Source organism: Vicugna pacos, chromosome X, assembly GCF_048564905.1.
Source record: "Vicugna pacos chromosome X, VicPac4, whole genome shotgun sequence".
In the NCBI taxonomy this organism is placed as follows: domain Eukaryota; kingdom Metazoa; phylum Chordata; class Mammalia; order Artiodactyla; family Camelidae; genus Vicugna; species Vicugna pacos.
This window is the reverse complement of record NC_133023.1, coordinates 86,970,526-86,990,067: the sequence shown is the minus strand read 5'-3', so window position 1 is coordinate 86,990,067 and position 19,542 is coordinate 86,970,526. Positions and strand designations below refer to the sequence as shown.

Genomic DNA, 19,542 nt, shown 5'->3' with positions numbered 1-19,542 from the left:
AAAAAAACTTTAAAAAAGTACTTAAAACAAACAAAAAAGGACAAATAGTAGAAAGTTAAGCAAGCACAAGGGGGACTAAGGGCTTTATAAAAGGTAATAGCATAAAGGTAATCTATAGAACAATAACACAAACCTTAAATATCAAAAGAAAAAAAATTTAAAAACCAAAGAAACAAACTGCATAAAGAAAGAAAATAAAATTAACATAATACTGTAAATATAACAAAATAATATGTTAAAACTAAACATGTCTGTCATATCAATAAATGTAAATGGGTTTAATCACCTACTAGTAAAAGGAAAAGATTTTCAAAATAGCTCACAAAACAAAACCTAATTCTATGCTATTTACAAGGGACACACCTGAGATACAAGGAGTCAGAAATGGCTAAAAATTATAGGATAAACAAAAGGTTTATCAGGCAAAGAGAAGCAGAAAGAAAACAAACCTTATAATCTTTATATCAAGCAAAGTAGAATTCAGGCCAAAAACCATTAAACACAAGTAAGAGAATTTTCTGTAGAAAGCTATGACTTGGGGGAAGGGTATAGCTCCGTGGTAGAGTGCATGCCTAGCATGCACAAGGTCCTGGGTTCAATCCCCAGCACCTCCATCAAAAATAAAGAAACAAAGAAACGAACAAACCTAATTACCTCCCCCACAAAAAAATTTTAGAAAAAAGGACTTGAGGTCCAATTATTAAAAAGAAAGCTATGACTACCTGTGCACAAATAACTATTACCTTTACAAAGCAGAAACTATAAGAGATGCAAGGAGAAATCAACAAAAACAATTAGGAATAGGATATTTTCACCCACCACTTAGTTCAAGACAGGCCATGGATAGAAACTTAAGTGTATAGAAAACCTAAAAAAGAAAAATCAATAAGATAGCTCCTATGGCTGTATATTGAACTTAAAACCCTGACAATAGAGAACATATCTTCTCAAGTACTCACAGAACCATCACAGAATTTGATCATATTTCGTGACAGCAGGTCACTACAGGAACCTCAATGAGTTTCACAAAGTAGAATTAACACAAACATCATTCCCAGATCACAGTGAAAGCAAACTAAAAATTAGGGAGAAAATCTTAAAAATAGAAAAGTCTTTCCACCAGGAAATTAAAAAAATCTTAACCAAGTCTTGGGTAAAAGGGGAAATAAAACCTTAAAATTATAAAATTTCTAAGAAATAATAATAATGAACACACCACATGTCAAAATTTATGGGATACAATTAAACCATTTGTAAGAGGAAAATTCGTATCAATAAAAATAAAAGAATGAAAGTAAAGCTTAAAAAGCCATAAAATAAGCTAGAAGAAAACACAAGAAAGGAAATAATCAAGATAAAATAGAAATTAATGGGGTAGAAAACATAGAAATAATAGAAAAATAAAGTGGTGTTAAAAATCAACAAACAGGCAGACTATAAGCTACCTTACTTAAATCAAGAGGAAAGCTGGAAATATATGCGAAATAAGAAATGACGGGAAATAATTATTGAAACAGAGAAAAGTTTAAAAACACGGTAAGTGGCTCCTTTGCATGGATCTCTTTCACGGGGCTGTAGTATCCCGTTCACCCACCAGCAGCGTGTGACAGTGCAGTGCCCTCCTGATGGACTTCCCATCAGCATGTGTCACAAGCTTTTGAATTTTTTGTTGGATAGGTTAGAGAGGGTATCCTAGGGTAGTTTTAGTTTGTATTGCTCTTATCAGGAGTGAAGCTGGTTATCTTTGTATGTTTAAGAATCATTTTTCTGAACTGTATGTTCATATCTTTTGTTCATTTTTCTATTTTTTTTTCTTCAATCCTCTTTGTCTCAATTTTTAAGAGTTCTTTACATATTAGGGAGATTCACCCTTTTTAATATAAAACCCTGTACACCCTCAGGAGGACATATTCTAAGGACAAAAAACACAAACTTTGAACTTAGTAGGTTTAGTTCTGGTAGTGGTATTGCTGTAGTAATTCTAACACTATTTTGTGTGTCTTGTACAATAAGCAAATGAGTAAATATATTGATGTTATTGAGAACACGGTTCACTGTGTGAAAGTGAAGATAAAAATATGGAATTAGGGAGAGGAAGAACTCTGTGATATTGGATTAGAATTAGGGATATCAATATGAATTTTCAAAATATACATACACACAGATGTATGTTATGTGTGTGTATATATGTATGTACACACACATTAACAAAGCAAGTAATAAACTCTGAAACTCTTGTTCTATATGTATATATCCTTGCTCTGTTCTCTGAAAGGGCTTAAAAACAATATCTCCTCAGTAGCAGTGAGCATGCATTATACCCAAACTTTGATTAAGTGGCTATTTCTAGGTCTGTGGCAGAGAAACTTTGTGCAAGTTAAGCCTGGAATATCTTGTGCTAAGAAAAGCCGTGAAGTGTTGAGACATGTCAAAAGGACACAGAAACCAATTTGGAGGGACTCCTACTCGCCAAATTTGAGCATCAAAAAGAACAATGGTAACAGATTATACACTGAACAACAAAAACAAAAAAGAATCTGTGAGTCCATTGTAATACTTTTAAAAAAATGGGTACTTAATTTCTAGAAATAGACGAAATTGTACTTCAACTCATGTGGGTCCCTGTATGCATACTCATAGTATCTTTCAAATTAGGTATTATTATTTGCAATTTACATATGTGGAAACTGACACTGAAAGACATTAAGCAGCTTACCCCAAACCACACAGCTAGTTAGAGGAAGGGCCATCACTCTTCAGGTCTGTCTGACTTTTAAAAAAGAGTCTGTGGTGCCCTTACTTATTACACTAAATGGCCTCTAAAATGAGCTTATATAATACTGTTTTATTACCCGCTTTGTGAACATCTTTTTCTATTATTTAATATTTTTCTACATTATTTTTAATGGCAGCATTATCCTCTATTGTATACAGTCATTGATATAATCAACCTCTATTTGCTGGACATAGTACTTTTCCTTATGTTATATACAACATCATGTTGAATATTGTTATTTTAAAATTTATTCAGATCTTTTTCTTAGTATAAATTTCTAAACATGAAATTGGTAGATCAAAATGTTTACAAACATTTCTAATACTTTGGGTATATATTGCCAATTTGTCCAAACATCTTGCAACAATTTACATTCCTACCAGCAGTATGTAAGAGTGCTTATTTCTCTGAACCCTTGAAAACTTTTAATGTCATAATTTTTTTTAAAAAAAGCCATTTTGATAGGCAAAATGATATTTCAGTGTTTTAGTTTGCATTTTAAAATTACCACTGTGGTTGAACATTTTAAAATATCACTGCTAACTTGCATTTCTCCTTTTATTAATTGCCTGTTGAGGTCTTTTGTCTGTGTTTCTACTGGAGGGTTCAGCTGATATTTATTGATTTATGAGAAATTTTATATATTTTGATGTAAATTGCATTATTTTAACATTGAATGTAAAAGAATCAAATTACAATCTTCAATCATAAGAGGAAAAAACCTGATAGATTGCCATATTCTTTTCCCACATTTCCTGATACCCTGACAAGACATTTTAGGAAATAGTTAAAAAAAAAATCACTTAGGCCCATTTTCGGTAATTATGTGAAGTTCTGTAAACTTCTCACAGCCTACCTTTTCTTTACAGCAAAACTTGAACCTGTTTCAAAAATAGAAAACAAGGCTTTGGACAACAAAGTGATCAGTTTTAACAGAAATGCTAAAAAGGCTGAGATAAAAGGGAAAAGGGATTATAAATGCAGTAGAAAATGTATGCTGTATATATGACTTCAGTTACATGTAACCCAGTAATCCAATAAAATAACCAAAGTGTCCATATAAAAGGATTATTCTACTGATGTTCTTGTATTTTGAATTGATGGTAGATTGTTAGTTCTCTCCTATGAACTTACCTGAGATGGATGAATGAAATTAGTTTGAGTTATCATTCTGTGGGCAAAGAGCAGAGTTTTCCTCTATGCAAAAGCAACTGGTTGGCATAAAAATTTAACCTATAACATTGGCCTCATTAGCCCAATACTCCAGCCAAATTACTTCAGTACAAAATGTCAATGACTAGCAGAAATGGATCACATCCTTTCTTGATCCTGAATAAGAAAGAAGCTGGTCTCTGTGTGTCCTAGGGCAAAGGCTTAGCGCTCCAGCTTTCAGTTTCCTCTTCTGCAAAATGAGGAGATTGAACCAAATGGTTGGTCTGTGGTCTTTCTGGTTTTTTTTCTTTTTCTGTCCAAAAGAAGCTTTTAATTTTAGAACAAGTTTAGATTTACAGAAAAGTTGCAAAGATAGTGCAGAAAATTCCCCATATACTTCTCATCTGGTTTCTCCTGTTATTCACATTCTATGTCACCATGGTACATTTGTCACAACTGAGAGACCTACATTGAATATTACTATTCACTGAACTTACGCATGATTCACATTTCACCAGCCTTTCCCCAAAGTCATTTTTCTGTTCCAGGATAGGATATTACATTAAGTGTCGTGTCTCCCTAGTTTCCTCTAGTCTGTGACAGTTTCTTAGATGACTTGACAGTTTTTAGTAACACTGATCAAGTTTTTTGCAGAATGTCACTCAATTTGAGTTTTGCCAGTGTTGGTCTCATGTTTAGGACTGGGATTAATGGGTTTGGAGGAGGAAGAACACAAAGATGCCATTATCATCACATCCTGCCAAGGATACATGCTATCATGTACATGCTATCACCGATGATGTTAGCCTTGATCGCTTGGCTGAAGTGGCGTTTCTATGTTTCTCCTCTGTAAAGTTACTCCCTCCTTCTTTTCTAAACTATACTCTATTAGCCTGTGGTCTTTTTGATCTCTAACATACCATGATTTTATTATGTTACAGACAGAGTCCCTTACCTGCACAGATCAATTTACTAGAGGTGCATCCATCACCCAGGAATGCATACTTATGTTGGGTAACTCAGCTGAAAATTTTCTTGGGACCCATTCCATACCATATGGCTATGTGAGAATTCTCAGTTATGTTTCATAGAATGAGACTCTAACATCTTTCTGCTAACCTTTATAGAAAGTGCACTCTACTAAGAAATGATGAGAACTTTACAAATCTTGGGGAGGCTCTGATTTCTGGAAACCTTCTATCAAGAGAACCCCAAGTTCACAACTTCCAAACCTCAGTGATCATGATGATGGAGAAAAGGAAATGAGCAGGGTTGGGGGATGTTGGTGGGGGTGAAAAGAGAAATGAAAGTTCTAAATTAAGTCAAGGATTTGGAATTAGGACATCAGGTGAGGTGTGCATTTGTTGTAATTCTGCTCTACAGCCATGTGAAGGTGGCAGCTGCACTTCTCTCAGAGACTTGAGTCCCTCTATATTGTTCTCTCCAAAAACATGTAACAACACAAATCTCTTTTAGGTCAAGAAAGCAGAGGATGCAATGGGCAAATGACTGTCTGCCTTTCTCCACTTCCAAGATGGTTTTGGAAAGGCTAGTGTAAGGGGACGATTAACCAGAGTTAATAATAATGGCTAACATTTATGGAGCATTTATTACATACCAGGCATTTTTCTAGGTACCTTACATACCTTACATACTGACTCACAAGGTCCTCACTAGAACCCTACAGGGAAGGTGCTATTATTATACACATTTTATAGTGAAGATACTGAGACACAGAGATTGAGTAACTTGCCCAAGGTCACTTTGGTACTAAATGTAGCAAAGTTGAGATTTAAACAAGACACCTCTACTCCAGAGGCCCCACTCTTAACTACCATGTGACAACTGCCTCCCTTTAGATAGGGTGTAAGCTCCAGGAGGGCAAGGGTTTTTGTACCCAAGCAGTTACTGTTGTATCCTCAACACTTAGGACCAGTGTCCCATACATAGTAATTAGCCAACAAATAATTATTGCATGAAAGGGCGGGGGAAGGCTTGAGGATCTTAATCATGAATCAAGCCCAAACATTGCTAACTCTTCCAAAATAACGCTCTCATGATGCCACCTCAGAAAACTCAGAACAAACTGGGTCATTATACAATCCACCAATTCATTCTCTGTATTGCCCCCGTCTGATGAAATCTTATAAGGCCAGTTACAAGGGTTTGGTACATTCCCAGCTATAGTTTCCTACTATTCATCTGTTTTCCACCTTCTCTATTGTATCTCCTGACTCCCCAACTTCATATAAGCCCTATTCTTTAATGCTAACTCTGAATAATCAGGTAATGGAAAGAGTTTTAAGATCTAAAGGTTTGCAGAAGCACACATGCTGTGTGTCTGTGGCTATGACAACACGATGCCAGATCAGAAAAGTGAGTTTCAAAGCATTGGTTACGAGGGGTTGGGGACATAAATCAACGAATACATACCCATTTTTAAAATTTAAATATATACAGGACAAGTAGGTAAGAGGAGGACAGAGCTTCTGTGTAGTTCTATTTCTCACCCTCCATAATCACCAGTTTTATTTGGATCTTTTTGAAAGAATATGGCTATTATTGCCAATAAGCATTCAACCAGGAAAGAGGGTGAGAGACTATTTGGAATCTAAGAGACTTCCACCATCAGTAATGAAGAAGTGATAGGCAGTGGTTTGGACCATAGCAAAGGGGAGAATTCACTAAGCAGAAAACGAAGTAAAATGAGAAAGAAAAAGAAAATTTTAAGGAAGAATCAAAAGTGCTGATTCCCAGCTAAACTGATATTTTTGATGCATTATTCATTAAGAGTTTTTTTGGTGGGGGCGGGGGTTATCGCATTAGCATGTTGCTTATTCCTCCTCACTCCACAAAGCAAATAATAATACAAAAGTAAATAAGATTTGAGTTATGGAGCGCACTTATTGGTGCTGTGACTTGAGATGAAAACACTAAATAATTGTGTCTGTCTGATAAGGAATACACAGATGGGCTGGTTATGCAACTGCACATGGAGATCATATATTAAACCTGTGATAAGGTACCCAAATAGACATGTTATTTATAAATATTGCTGCAGCCTTGGAATAGAAAATATAAAATACATAGTAAATGAAAGTTTTAAGATAATATAATATAGAACTGGGATATTAAAATGATTTATTACCTTGATAGAATCTTTTCTAGCCTCGATATTGGATAAAACTAGAACCGTACTGAGACCAAAAAAAAAAAGTATGCTGCAATAGAGAATATTTCATTTAATTTAAGAGAAGAAATGTAGGAATTCAAACATGTGGAGCAAGAAGAAAGGTGTCCTCATTACCTCTGTTGTACTGTCTCAGTCTTTTCTTTAACTGGCATTTAATTTTACTGTTTCACCATGGCAGACTAGCAAAATATGTTATGTGAAACTGTTCAAATTAAAATGTGCTTTTTTTGTACTTATTTTTTTTAATTAGTGAAGTCCTTCTTTCAAAGGAAATTCTACCCATTCCTGACATGACAGCTTTTCGGGCTTTTAAAAATGTTTGAAAGGGATCTCAAAGCTATATTGACTCCCCTCAAATTGCTTTGAAAAGAAACATTTAAACATGTTTTATTTATGTTCACGATGTCGTGCAAGCACAGATAATATTTTTAGTAGAAAATGTATATGTATAACCCTGGGAAAAAAAGAGAAAATTTGAATGAAATTGCTGAGGCAAAAGTAAGGTACCATAAATAAACATGCATTACTTTCTTTATTCAGTTCTTGAAAAATGCTTCTCTGAAAACTAATGGTTTTCAATCCTGCATGTAATCTGGTTATTACCAGGATAAAACCAAGATCTGAAGGTAATTTATCAAAGGGCTATAGTTCACTCATATACCAATTTGATGTTTAATGTAATGAAAATGGGATTTATTTTAAGGTGGAAAGATAACCAGGTTTCTGTAATGTTAGCAGTCACTGCATTTAATTTAAGTAGCATTTATTTTTGCAGTGATTTTCCTTATTGTGGAAGCCTCTAGCTTCACACGATGTCCACTGAAGTATCAGTCTGGTAAGACTGCTTCCCGTAGGAGTTAACTTGAAAGTCTGAAGTCATTGGAGGTCACCATCTAGGTAATGTACCTGATATAATTTTCAGGAAGGGAACTGTCCAACATACAAGTAGATCTGTAGCTTTGACAAGCTTTGGAAGTAAAGTACAAAAGCAGTAGCATTCCTTAGCCTGAAGGAACATGAAGCAAGATATGTAAGGGAACTGGTGGGGGAAAAAAGTGCTGACAAAAAGGCAAAACAAATTATCTTGAAAAATATCACATGCTTTTTGTCTTGCCATGATTTGAAACTTATGACATCATCTATAATGGGCAAGAGTTTCTTTATAAGACAGATTTCAAACTTTCTAAATAGATTTACTTAGTCAAATTAAAAAATAACACCAAAATTCTTGCAATAAAAAATATAGCATCCTTAGCTGAATGTGTGCATTCTGAGATGCAGGATGAATTTCTTTAAAGCAACATTGTATTTGCTTTACAAATATTGCAATTTCAGGGATTACTTGTGTATTTATTATCAGAACCTTATTTACATTGTTATTCGGTGGATTTGAATATTATCTGTAAGAGAGAGGACACAAAACACCAAAAGGTACAAAATAACGTGGAAGGTTTCATATCTTCTGACACTAGCATTATAAAGATATTCCAATGAATTTCATTGCCTAAAAATAATTCTTCCCAGCACCCAGATTTTCCTTATTTAAACATTTTGAGAAAAAAATTTTAAACCAGTACATTTCAAACTATACCTTTGGAGCTTTTGGGCAAGGCTTTGGGGCTCTCAATTCCTTTCAATCAAAAGAGTTCTGTTTTATTTGTTTTGTGTGTTTGGGGGTTATTCATATTTACTTGCTGAATTGTTCTGCTGCTTTAAAATGTTTTGAATAGCTCTATTTTAAACAGAAAACAAAAATAAAAGAAATGGAATAAAACAATGCATTTATCCATTTAGCTTTAAAAGCAGTTTGTTGAGCATCTAGTATTTTTTTTTGTTATACAGCAATACATGAACACAGTATCATTTTGAAGGATTCTAACTATAGCATGAAAATGTTGAAGTTCCCCCAGCTCCCCACTCTAAAGGTTAATAGCTTGGTATTAATCCTTCCAGTTCTCTTTCTAACAAGAGAGTCAGCCTGTCCTTTGAAGCTTTGGAGCCAGGCATTGACTTCTCCTCTCTGGCTATGAAAGTCCTAGGTGGCATCTTCTTCCAGTAGAAGGCTGCTTCGTCTACATTGACAATCTGTTGTTCAGTGTGGCCAGCTCGTTAGTTATCTTCACTAGCTCTGCTGGATGACTTGCTGCAGCTTCTACGCCAGCACTTACTGCTTCATCTTGCACTTTTATATTATGAAGGTGACTCCTTTCCTTAAATCTGATGAACCAACCTCTGCTAGCTTCAAACATTTTTTTATGCAGCTTTCTCACCACTCTAAGCCTTGATAGAATTAAAAAGAGTTAGGGCCTTGCTCTGGATTAGGCTTTGACTTAAGGGAATGTTGTGGCTGGTTTGATCGTCTGTCCAGACCACTACAACTTTCTCTGTATCAATACGTCTGTTTTGCTTTCTTATCATTTGTGTGTTCACTAGAATAACACTTTTACTTTTCTTTAAGAACTTTTGCTTTGCATTCACACCTTCCTCACTAAGCTTGATCATTTCTAGCTTTTGATTTAAAGTGAAAGACTTGCGAGTCTTCCTTTCGCTTGAATACCTAGAGGCCATTGTAGAGTTCACTGGTCCAGTTTCAGTATTGTTGTGTCTCAGGGAATAGGGAGGCCTGAGGAGAGTGAGAGAGATGGGGGAATGTCTGGTCAGTGGAGCAGTCAGAACACACACAACTTTTATCAATTAAGTTTGCTGTCTTATGGGCGTGGTTCATGGTGCCCCAAAACAATTACAGTCGTAACATCAAAGATCACTGATCACAGATCATCATAACAAATGATAATAATGAAAATTTTGAAATATTGTGAGAATTACCAACCTGTAACACAGAGACATAAAGTGAGCAAATGCTGTTGGAAAAAGGCATTGATAGACTTACTGGACACAGGATGGCCACAAACCTTCAATTTGCAAAAAACACAATATCTGTGAATCACAATATAAAGCAAAGTATGCCTGTATGTGGTTATTTCTTTAGTGCAGAATCCTAGAAGTAGAACTCCTTGGTCAAGGAACATTCCTAATTTAAATTTTGATAGATAATCAATAGCATTCACAAAATTGCTTTCCAAAGCTACTTACCACTTTACAGTCCTATCAGCATGTATATATAAAGCAGAGTATTCCTTAACTACCAGGCATTGAGTTGGGCACCAGGAATAAAAAGATGAAAAAGACATGACAATGCCCTTTCAATGCTTGAAAATGATGAGGCAGACATATAAATAGGCATCTTCAATGTAGCATGGTAGGTTCTGTGACAGGGTGCTAAAAGAGAAACACCGTACCTCTTTGTTCTAGATAGTCAAGATCAGCACTGTCCAATAGAAATACGATGCAAACCACAGATGTAATTTTAAATGTTATAGTTGCCACATGAAGAAAGTAAAAATAAACAGATGGAATTAATTTAAATAAATTTTTAATTTTATGAAGCATATATCCAAAATATCACTTTATCATGTGATCAATGTAAAAACTATAATTGGATAGTTTACAGTCTTTCTTTCATACTATGTCTTCAATTCTGACTAGCCACATTTCAAATGCTTGACAGACACATGTGGTGAGTGGCTGCCATATTGAACATACAGACCTAGGTCATTGAGCACGTCTTTCTTACATCTACTTCTGAAGCATTCCTGTAGTCTCTCCCTTATAAGTGAATACTTGCCTTTTGAAGGGGCATGGAATTTGGGAAGCACTATTGATTATAGTACTAGAGACCATCAGCCACATTTAAGAGAAACAAAGACCAGCATCCTAACAGAGAGTCCAGAGAAATAACTGCAGAGAGACTTGGAGGTTCAGCCTAAACAAATATGCAAGTTAAGAAGAGCTTCTTCTCATAAGTCAGTCTGCCTTGAGATCCAAGATGCTCGATTGAGTTTGACAATTGGGGACAGCGAGATACTCCATTTGATACCTTAACTTTGTAATAAATTTATAATTTCAGAGCATAGCTCTTTGCAATTGAATAAAACAAGAAGGATAAGAATTATAAAATCTACAGGACTCAGCACTAAGGAACATTTGTGAGGGCAGCATTAGGGACTGCCATTCTTAATCAGCTGAAAAGACATTACTCATGGAATATCTGAGTAGGCAGACACATTCTGTCCAGCCATTGAATGTCAGTGAAGTGCAAATAACTGAACTGTTACTTCTTCAGAGATCTGGATAGTGTCCATCTCTACTCTTTGAGGATGTATATTTTTATACATGTTTTTAGGAAAAGGAACTTTTACTTTACTTGGGGTCAGGAGTTTTGTATTAGATCTATTATAACTAGCAATGCTTGTGTGTGTGTGTGTGTGTGTGTGTGTGTGTGTGTGTGTGTGTGTGTGTGTGTGAGATATGTGTGATTTTAGTTTCATTACTTTCTATTCACTTATAGTTTGTTGGTGACCAGTTTGTGAAGTCGGTTAGAGCACAGAGATTATAGGATTATGAGTCCAATCCTTCTGTTTTTGAGTTTTCCTACCAATCTTCTCTTTCCTGTCAGCTCTGGTCACACTGGGCTCCTTAGTGTTCCTCATATATTCCATCCAAGACTTCAGGGTTTTGTGTAACTGCTATTCCTTCTTCCTAGGAGGTTTTTCAACTAGTCTTATGGCTTCAATTCAAATCTTGGTTCAAATATTACCTCCTCCAAGACACCTTCCCTGACTACTCTGACTTATTTTTTTCCTTCATAGCACTTATAACTACCAGACATAATTTCACTTGTTTTTTTCTTTGTTTCTGTTAAGCTGTATTATATCATATAGTTATTCATTTTCAGCCTTTCTTAACTCACCACCCTCTCATGTATCTTATAAGTTCTGGGAGGATAGAGCTTTTTTTTTTATTCACTACTGTAATCTTAGAAAAACAGTGCCTGGTGCAAAGTAGGCACTCAAGAGATACTTGTTGAATCAATATATGAATATAAGTTAACACTGCCCCGCTTGTTCATTACCAGTTATACCCTTAACTCTAACCAGTGGGCTCATAATGTTTATACTTGGGTTTGGGGCTTACCTAAAAGTGTGGCTATAAATACATAGCAAAGATATAGGTGGTGATCCACTAAAGCTAAAGACTCTGGATCTTCATCATGTATCCAAGACTGATGTGCAACCAGTGTGTCCTAGCTAGGTTATATTGGTTGTTTGTATTCAGTGTCCACATTGGTCAGCCAGTACCTTTGCTGTCCTGGATGTTTACTGCCTTTTCCTGTATTTCCCAACATTCCCAGTGTGCCCAGCATATGCTCTGAAAATATTTTTTGAATGAATTAATAAATCCATCCCCATGGTACAAGTAATGCCATATCTTTCTAGTGGTGTGTTGGTATATCCCAACATTCAACACAGTTTCATGTATTGGTCTTAGTATGAACAAAATATGATTTATTTCTAATAGAACTCAAACACTGGAGTCATTTAGTTACCTCAGTCTACCCCGCACATAAATGCACTACTTGATTTCCTTTCACAACACAGCATATGGAAGTTCAGTATGGAGGAGAGAAAAGACCAGTAGCTTTGTCATGGTACCCATAGTCTGTAGCAAGAAAGTTCACTTTCATTATGTATTCATGCAGAAGTATCTTACAACAGCTTGTTGCCTGGAAAAAACATAAGTAAATTCAAAAAATTATGAAGTTTTTCCACCCTCAAAGGGTATTCTACTAAATGTGCATACCTCTTTATTTGTCATGATTGGCTAGAAGCAGTCCATTTCATTTGATGGTGAAAAATTAAATCTTACTTTATTATTTTGAAGTGATTCTCAGCATATGTATTTTCTCTCTCATTGTTGAGTACCCTCAGGAGACTGGCTTGACTTAAATAAAGCATATAAAATAGCCCCCTTGATCTTCAAAATAAGAACCACTATGCCTTTTGCTCCTTATGGTGCATCTAATTTCAAAAAAATAACTGAACCAAGGAAGTCAAAACACGTTTTCAATGTAACTTCTAATATCCATCATATTCAAATTATTTGGGGAGCAGAGTAGACTAAATTCTCTATAAAACTGATAAACACCTTTAATTGGAGTGAGTATGTTAAACCAACCGTACTTTGAGTCTTTTGGCAAGGAAATCTCAGGGAAGCCACTAATAAAGCTCTATTAGCATGGCATACTGTGCTTTACTCAGAACCAGTATCATTTGAGTCTCAATTGTTTCCAATAATTACAAGAGAAATTCATCAGGCAGCACTGGCCTTAATCCAAAGAAAAGGGTAGAACCAATTAAATGCTTTAAAGTTTTAAGGATAAATTGGAAGGTAGGTGTTAGAATTCTCTTTAGCTCAACTAAAAGTGGATGAATGATTTTTAAATAGGCTATCTGGCTAGCTTTCCTGTTCTCGGTTGCTAATTCACATGCTATATATGAATGTTAGACATACAAATTAGCCCCTTTCAGTCTGCCTAGGAACATAAAGAAAAATATGAGCTGGCTTATGAGCAGATCCACTTTTTTTTTTTTTTTTTTGCCTTTTGGTAAGATTTGGTTGATGTTGAAAATTACAGTGAGAAAACAAATAAAAGAATTTCTCCACCTTCTGTCCTAAGCATTGTTTTCTTATAACATTCACTCCACTCAGTGATCTCATTCATTCTCACTCTAACTGTTGTGTATGTGCGTATATGGTTCTGTAGTCTTGTCCTAGCCTGAATGTTTTTCCAGAATTTCCAACGCCGGTGTCTAACATGACTATCTAGGTAGTCCATCAGTCCCTGGAACCCAGCATCTGCAAAGATGGATTCATTGTATTCCTTCTATCACCCCACCCTTCCTCAAACCAACCAGTAGCATTCAACAAACACATATCCAGTACCAACTATTTGTAGCTAGTGCTGGGCTAAATGCCAGATTCCCTAACTCTATTAATGGTTCCACCATTCTTTCAGTTACTCAGACTCAAAACCTTAACCATTTTGGATTCTTCCCTTTCCATCACTTTTTCCTCTGCACGCCCCCAACACACCTGCACACACACACACACACACACACACGCACGCACGCACACACACACATATACACTCATACACAGAGCTTTTTGCCAAATCTTGAGATGACATTTATGCAATTTCTCCTTAAGGAATTGCCTTCTTTGTGTTCTCACTGCCACTGCCCTAATTGAGATACTTATTATTTTTCACCTAGATTATTGCAATGCCATCACAATTTATATTCTTGCCAAATCCTTAGGCCTCTAATTCCTCCTTCTCCACACGACTACTGGATTTCTCTTTCTACAAAGGGTGCTCTGGTGATATTTATTTGCCTAGAAATCATCAGTGCTCCTTATTGCTATCAAATTAATCTTCCTAAAGAAAATTGATCATATTACTCATCTGCTCAGAAAATAGCAATGCCTCCCTGTTACCCAGTCAGTTGAATCCAAATATCTAAGTGTGGCATTCATTGTCATCTACAATATGGCCCCATCTATACTTCCAGCTTTAACTTCCATGAACTTTCATGCATAATTAAACTCCAACCAACCCCAGCAACTTTCTTTGCCTCAAATACACCCTGTGCTTTACAAAGTCATACTTTGTTCAGTCTGCCCCCTCACTCCACCCATTGCTGTCACCTGCCCCACACATTCTTCAAGGCCCATCTCTAATTCAGCTTCCTTCCTTAAGTCATCCCTGATCAACCAAGCCTATTTTAATGTATTGTTTCTTTAAATCATTTCTTTTAAAACAAAAATTTCTTTTTTTCCCCAGATGGCAAACATCATACTTGTTCATGGTAAAAAATAGAGAAAGTAAAGAAATCATAAAGAAGAAAATTAAAATCCTCCATACGCCCCCTATACTGTTAACTTGGTGCTATATATCCCCCCAACCCTTTCTCCAGACAGCAACATATGTAAATACACACACATGCACACACACACACACACACACACAGTGTAGACCATACTATTCATACTGGTTAGTAGCCTCATGTTTTTCATTTGATGCATCATAAATATTTCTCATTTCATTTCATAGTCTTCTGCAACAAGATTTAATAACCACTTAATCTTGTATTATTTATAATATCATCAGTTATTTAATTAATCTTTTGATGAATATTCAGATTGATCATAACTTTCTATTCATTTTTAAATATTACAATGGATAGATTTGTAGTTTGGTACACATTTGTAGTTAATTAATAGAAAGTGAATTGTTGGCTTAAAGGGTAAGCCAAATTTTAAGTCTTTTTGCTAAATGGTGCCACATTGCCCTCCAAAAAGGTGATTGGTGATTTAATACTTTGAGCAAGAGTGCATGAGAGTGCCCATTTTCCTGCATGCTGATCAACACTGAGTATTTTTCAATCCTATGGCAACAATAAAAACCTTTATCATGTCAATTATTCTGCATATTATAGTTATTTTATACTTTCATTACATCCAACTCCTACCCCATTAGACATTTAGATGTTAACATCTGCAGCGGCTATCATAGGACCTTATGCAGACCAGGCACTTAGGAAATATTTGCTGAACTGAATTGAATGAGAGCCACAGAGAAGGTCTCCCATGTTCTCACAATAGTCTGTCCACTATTACTCTGCAGTTTCTATATGCAAAGTAGAGTTACACGACTAAGGGAAATGGAAAAGGAAAGGGTCACAGCACGAAGGAGCAGAGTCCAATCCCACCATAACTGTTTAACTAATATTCCAATTTCTAATCCTATCGCTGGGATAGCCTCAACCTCAAAAGTTTAACCGCTACTTAGAAAAGTAGCTACATGTGTGATATATCAACTCCAACTTGCCTGGCCTAACTAAAAGACAAGCAGTCATGGCATTTTTAGATGGAAAGGGACAGCTGGTTTAGAGACCTTCTTGGCAAGTCTGGAATAAGTTCATGTATGGCTTGTTTTCTTACAGCAGTACATTTGTTCGGCCTGACTTGGCAGTTGCAACCAGCTGAAGGACAGCTCTATGAGAATGGAGTTAGCAAGGGGAACAGAGGGACCGAGTCCATGGATACTACTTACTCTCCAATTGGAGGAAAAGTTTCCGATAAATCAGAGAAAAAAGGTAAATCAAAGTGATTGATTGATTATTGATTACTTTTCTTCTAATTTGGTCATTAGAACCAAATCTGGGGTGGTTTCACTTCACATTAAATTTCATGATCACTTGAAAGAAATACTCTACGTGGACAGAATAAATACATGTAAATGTCTTGTGAAAGCAAATTTTCCTTTCTCTAGTGCCTTGAGTATAAACCAATTAAACTTTTCAAATATGTTGGCAATTTTGAAAATAGATAAATATTTACAGGATGGAGGTTTCAATATAATGGAAATTGCATTTCACATATAACTACCCTGAAGCAACATGGGATTTTGATTAAGTTCTCTGTGTCCAAGCCCAGCATTTATATATAACATTTTACAAAGGGTATATGGAAATTTCTTCTGTTTATAATAAGAAAATACCTTCTATGCATAATATAAGGGTGAATGTTTATGTCAAAGTGGGAGAATATGAATTTTTTCTAGGTGTGGAACATGAATTCTTCCTAGTTGGGGAAAAGAACAAAAGCACTTTGAGCACTTAATCGTTAAATTTAGCAGACAAAAGCTTGAACTACCTGACTTATTTACAATAAATGTCACAGTACCAGCACTCCCGACATTTTATGTATGTTGAATGATCTTAGTCTGAATATTCAAGTATTGAAAATAGCTACAAATTTGTATTATGATTTTTTTTGAGGTAGGATACAGTACAGAGGGACTGGAACCATGTAAAATTTCAGGACAGCAATTCAAAAAGTAGAAACTGGAAACAAAACGTATGGCCATTACTATCTTAAACATTTTTTAATCAAATATAAACAGATGAATGAATGAATGACCCAAACCCTACCCTCAAGAAGCTTATAAGTTTATAGGAGTAGAAAATCAGTTTTGGTTCGTTAGTTGAAAATAAGAGATTTTGTTTTATAGTTGTTTGAATTACTGCTCTTTACTTGTGGTTTTAGTTTCTTTGGGAGGATTGTTTGTTGGTTTTGTTTTGTTTTTGTTTGTTTTTGAAAAAGGAACTTTGCTTCGGTCTATGCTCCAGTAAAAATTAATGCTTAGGGTTCAGGAAAACATTATGGTTTATTCCAGTTTTCAATTCACAATGCAGTTTGCTTTATGTCCTCCTTTAGAAATACTATTCTAGCCTGGGGTGACCTTTCCCAGCAATTTCACTGTTGCTGCTCAGAGGGGCAGAGGGTAGTACAGGGGTCAGAGATGGCAGAGGAAAGCGTCTGAATACACTTGGACTTCAACATTTTTTCCCTTACCTTCTCTCCTACTATTTGATTCCTTTATATCTGCAAATACAGGAGCAACCATTTGGTATCATATGCCTAGGGGGGTTTTTGCCGTTACACTGAAAATCGTGAATCATCTGTTTGAGGAAAATGAAACATACAGGACAGCAAAAGGTCATCGCATAGTTAGCATCAGAGCATATTCATTTCTTTATTCTAATTCAGATTTTTATAATTCCTTTCCACAAAATAGTTTGATACTGATGACTAAATTGTATTAAACAGTTACCATGTGCCAATAATTGCACAAGACACATAACATATTATATCATGAAGGTAACGCTATGGTCCCCATTTTCCAAATGAGAAATAGAAGCACAGAGAGTTTAAGTAATTTGCCCAAGGTCACAGAGCTAGAAACTGGTGGTCTGATTCCAGAGCCTTGTCTCTTAAGTTCTACACTGTACTGAAATCCACATGGGGAATGTATATGCAAACCACAAAAGACATTTTACACACTGAAAACAGAGCACCAGTGTCTATTCATGGCAGATTTTTGAAAAATTCTGTACACCTATATTTTAATATGTTGTGACAGGTTTTACAAATGGAAAATGTTTTTAAGTTTCTGCTCAATTACAACAACAAAATAGGCCAAACAAATTTCAACTTAATACTTTACTAAGAAAAACCATTAAAGGTTGATGCCATATATACCAAGTTGTTACCTTAGACTGACTTTTTATGGAAGTCTGAACAAACCCTTAACTATAACTGCACATCATAGTTCTGCTATATTATATTAGGTCTTCACTGCATAATACTTACCAAGCAAAAACATAGCTCCTCTTTTTTAATGCTATGAATATGTTAAACCAAACCTTGCAGAAGATGTAATATGCTATAAGAATATTTTCAAATGGTCAGCTGTCCTTTTATGATTTTCTAGACATCACGCACCCCATTAATACAGTTCTAGAAGCATGTCTTAACATAAACTGAAAAGCAGATCATTCTTTTTACATTGTTTTCTTTACTCTCCTAGAGGATTCGACACTGTGGCACTGTGGTTAAGAGCCTGAATTCTGGAATCAGATAGATCTAACTTTGAATATTGACTTTGCCACTTACTGGCTCTCCAACCTTAAGCAATTAATTGACACAGCCTCGCTGAACCAGTGTCCTCATCTGCAACATAGTGATAATAAAATGATAATAATAGTAATGATATACTTGTCTCATATAGTGGTTGTGAGGAATAAATGAGACAATGAATATAAAGCATATAGTACAGTGCCACACACACTGTTTAATTTAGCAGTAATTATTATTGGGCCAAATAATTGGAAAATCACCTTGAGTTTTTTGATATCTTATAAGGTACTACAGATCCTGCTTTCAAACTGACATCAACTTTTCCATGAATGATGGCCTCCTTGGAATTTAGATATTTTGTCTCTTTAAAGTTTGATCTCTGTTTACTTACCAATTTACCAGCATCTATTATTTTTAAATTATCATCACCTTCATCATCTAAGCCATGGATAAGTAGTTCCCCATTAGCAGTAGTTATATGTTTCTGCTTTTCATTAGGAGATTAAAGAATTTTCCTACCACTTAGTTTTCAAAATGAAAGAAAAAAGAGTGTTTGATTATAGACATTTAATATGCTAAAGTTTTCTTTCTGAAATTTATTTGAATAATTTAAATTTAATTTCATAAAGAAGACATAAGTCACAACCACATGTCGGAATCTACCAGAAAAATCAGTTGTCAGTTGTTCAATAACATTTATAAATTGAAAGCATTGTGTTAAAACAGCCCCTCCTACCTTAGGAGCTTACAAACTAATCATAACTCATTCTTTCTCTTTAACTAGTAAATATTATGTAACAACTGGTTTAAACAGAGCAAAGGATATGAACAAATGAGACTTATTCCTTGCCCTGAGTCACATAATGTCCAAATTGAATTAAAAATAATTACAATGTAATTTATCAACGTATCTAGAATGTTAACATCTTAAAGATCATCAAATCCAACATCTTGATTTAAAGATGAAGAAACTGAGGTCCAGAAGGGTCAAGAACACACAGAGAGAACTGGGACTAGAAGCAAGGACTCCTGGTTCCAC

General features: G+C 35.3%; 1 protein-coding gene across 1 annotated transcript in view; it reads left to right on the top strand.

Moving 5' to 3' along the window:
* Positions 1–19,542, top strand: part of TENM1 (teneurin transmembrane protein 1) — a 706,272-nt gene that overhangs the window by 432,445 nt on the left and 254,285 nt on the right. Inside the window, exon 9 of the mRNA XM_072956695.1 lies at positions 16,025–16,177. Coding sequence (XP_072812796.1) covers positions 16,025–16,177 — 153 coding nt within the window. The remainder of the gene's footprint in view (positions 1–16,024; positions 16,178–19,542) is intronic.